The sequence below is a fragment of the Sturnira hondurensis genome, unplaced genomic scaffold (assembly GCF_014824575.4).
Source record: "Sturnira hondurensis isolate 20B ecotype Veracruz unplaced genomic scaffold, ASM1482457v3 Scaffold0009244, whole genome shotgun sequence".
NCBI classification, from domain to species: Eukaryota; Metazoa; Chordata; class Mammalia; order Chiroptera; family Phyllostomidae; genus Sturnira; species Sturnira hondurensis.
In genome coordinates this window covers 6,340,648-6,342,037 of record NW_028081875.1, presented here as the reverse complement: position 1 = coordinate 6,342,037, position 1,390 = coordinate 6,340,648, and the positions used below count along the sequence as shown (strand labels likewise).

At 41.9% G+C, this 1,390-nt stretch overlaps 1 protein-coding gene across 1 annotated transcript; it reads left to right on the top strand.

The window, feature by feature from the left end:
* Positions 1 to 433: 433 nt before the first annotated feature.
* Positions 434 to 904, top strand: SCP2D1 (SCP2 sterol binding domain containing 1). The gene has a single exon (XM_037056991.1). The coding sequence runs from the start codon at positions 434 to 436 to the stop codon at positions 902 to 904; it is 471 nt and encodes a 156-aa protein (XP_036912886.1).
* Positions 905 to 1,390: the final 486 nt, after the last annotated feature.

The window sequence follows — 1,390 nt, the reverse complement described above, 5'->3', positions numbered from 1 at the left end:
AATCAATCAATCAGTGAAAGGAAAGAGAAAGAATCATCTACTTTTGAAGGAATCAGAATAACTGCTCTCTCAGTTAGGGCTGCTATTGGGAGATGCCTGCATTGGAAAGACTGAGCTTATGTCACCAAAGGACCTTCTTGAGCCAGTTTCCCTTATTTCCACCAAGGGGTCCAGAACTTTCTGGGCGTGTAAGACCAATAGCCCTGATTGGTTTGAGGGGTGGTGGTATGGATCTACCTCATAATTACTTGTTTGAGTCCTCACCCCATGTCATATTTTAGCATCTGTTTAGCCAATAAGACTGCAGCACATACACCAGCCTCATTCTCTGTTTGGGCCTTACCTTTGATGTCACAATCTGACCTGCAGATGTTATCCTGGCCACAGTGGCCTACTAACCAGATGGCTAGGTCAAGAGGACCAGCACAGTGAGATGTGGAAAAGAACTGACCATCAACACAAGATCAAAGCAGGACATGGACCTCAGGCATGTCAGTGCAATGAAATGGGCTCAGCTTGGGAACCTGCCATGCCACACCCTCTAGAGCTTTCAGAATTCCAGAGCTCCCAGGTGTTTCAGGACATTAGATATTATGTCAAAGAAGTGGGGGCCCAGCTGGTAAAGAAAGTCAATGCCATCTTTCAGCTGGACATCACCAAAGATGGGAAGATTGCTCTGCAGTGGACCATTGATTTGAAGAATGGTTCTGGGGACATGTATCCAGGATCTGCCAGGCTCCCAGCAGATACCATCTTCACACTTCCAGAACCTATCTTTATGGAGTTGGTTTTAGGCAAAATAAACCCTCAGAAGGCTTTTCTTGCCGGCAAGTTCAAAGTGAGTGGCAAAGTTCTACTTGGCCGGAAGTTGGAGAGGTTGTTCAAAGACTGGGCTAAATGTTAAGCATGCAAAATACCAAGGAAGTAATGAGAACCTCTCTTTGGTTATAATGTGGAGCAGAAATCATGCTTAAACTGAAGATTAAAACAAAAAATATCTCGTATTTTTACTCAAATTCTTCCTATTCAAGTTTGATTATTTTTCCTGCTAATGTGTACATTTGCAGTGATGGTTATATAGTAGTAAAGAGTATTGGAGTGCTGTATCACCTAAAATCTTTTAATTTTCTTTTATTTATTTATACTGAAATATAATAGAGTAAAATCCACGTGTAGAAAAATGGGTGGTTTTGACAGTTGGATTTAAATGGTTTAATGATTGAGTTCCTGCCTGATTCCTAGTTTTTCTTAGTTTGGTGCTTTGGGAAAATAGTGATGACCCTTAGTGAGTAAGTTTGGACTCCAGTTGGTAACTTGGTTCTCTGAGGAGACTAGTACAGGCTTGCAGAATTGTAAGAAAGTGGAATGCACGTGATGTAGGTGGAACAGG

Excerpts from the sequence above, each read along its gene's own strand:
- SCP2D1 (XM_037056991.1), top strand. The coding sequence starts at position 434 with ATGTGGAAAAGAACTGACCATCAACACAAGATCAAAGCAGGACATGGA.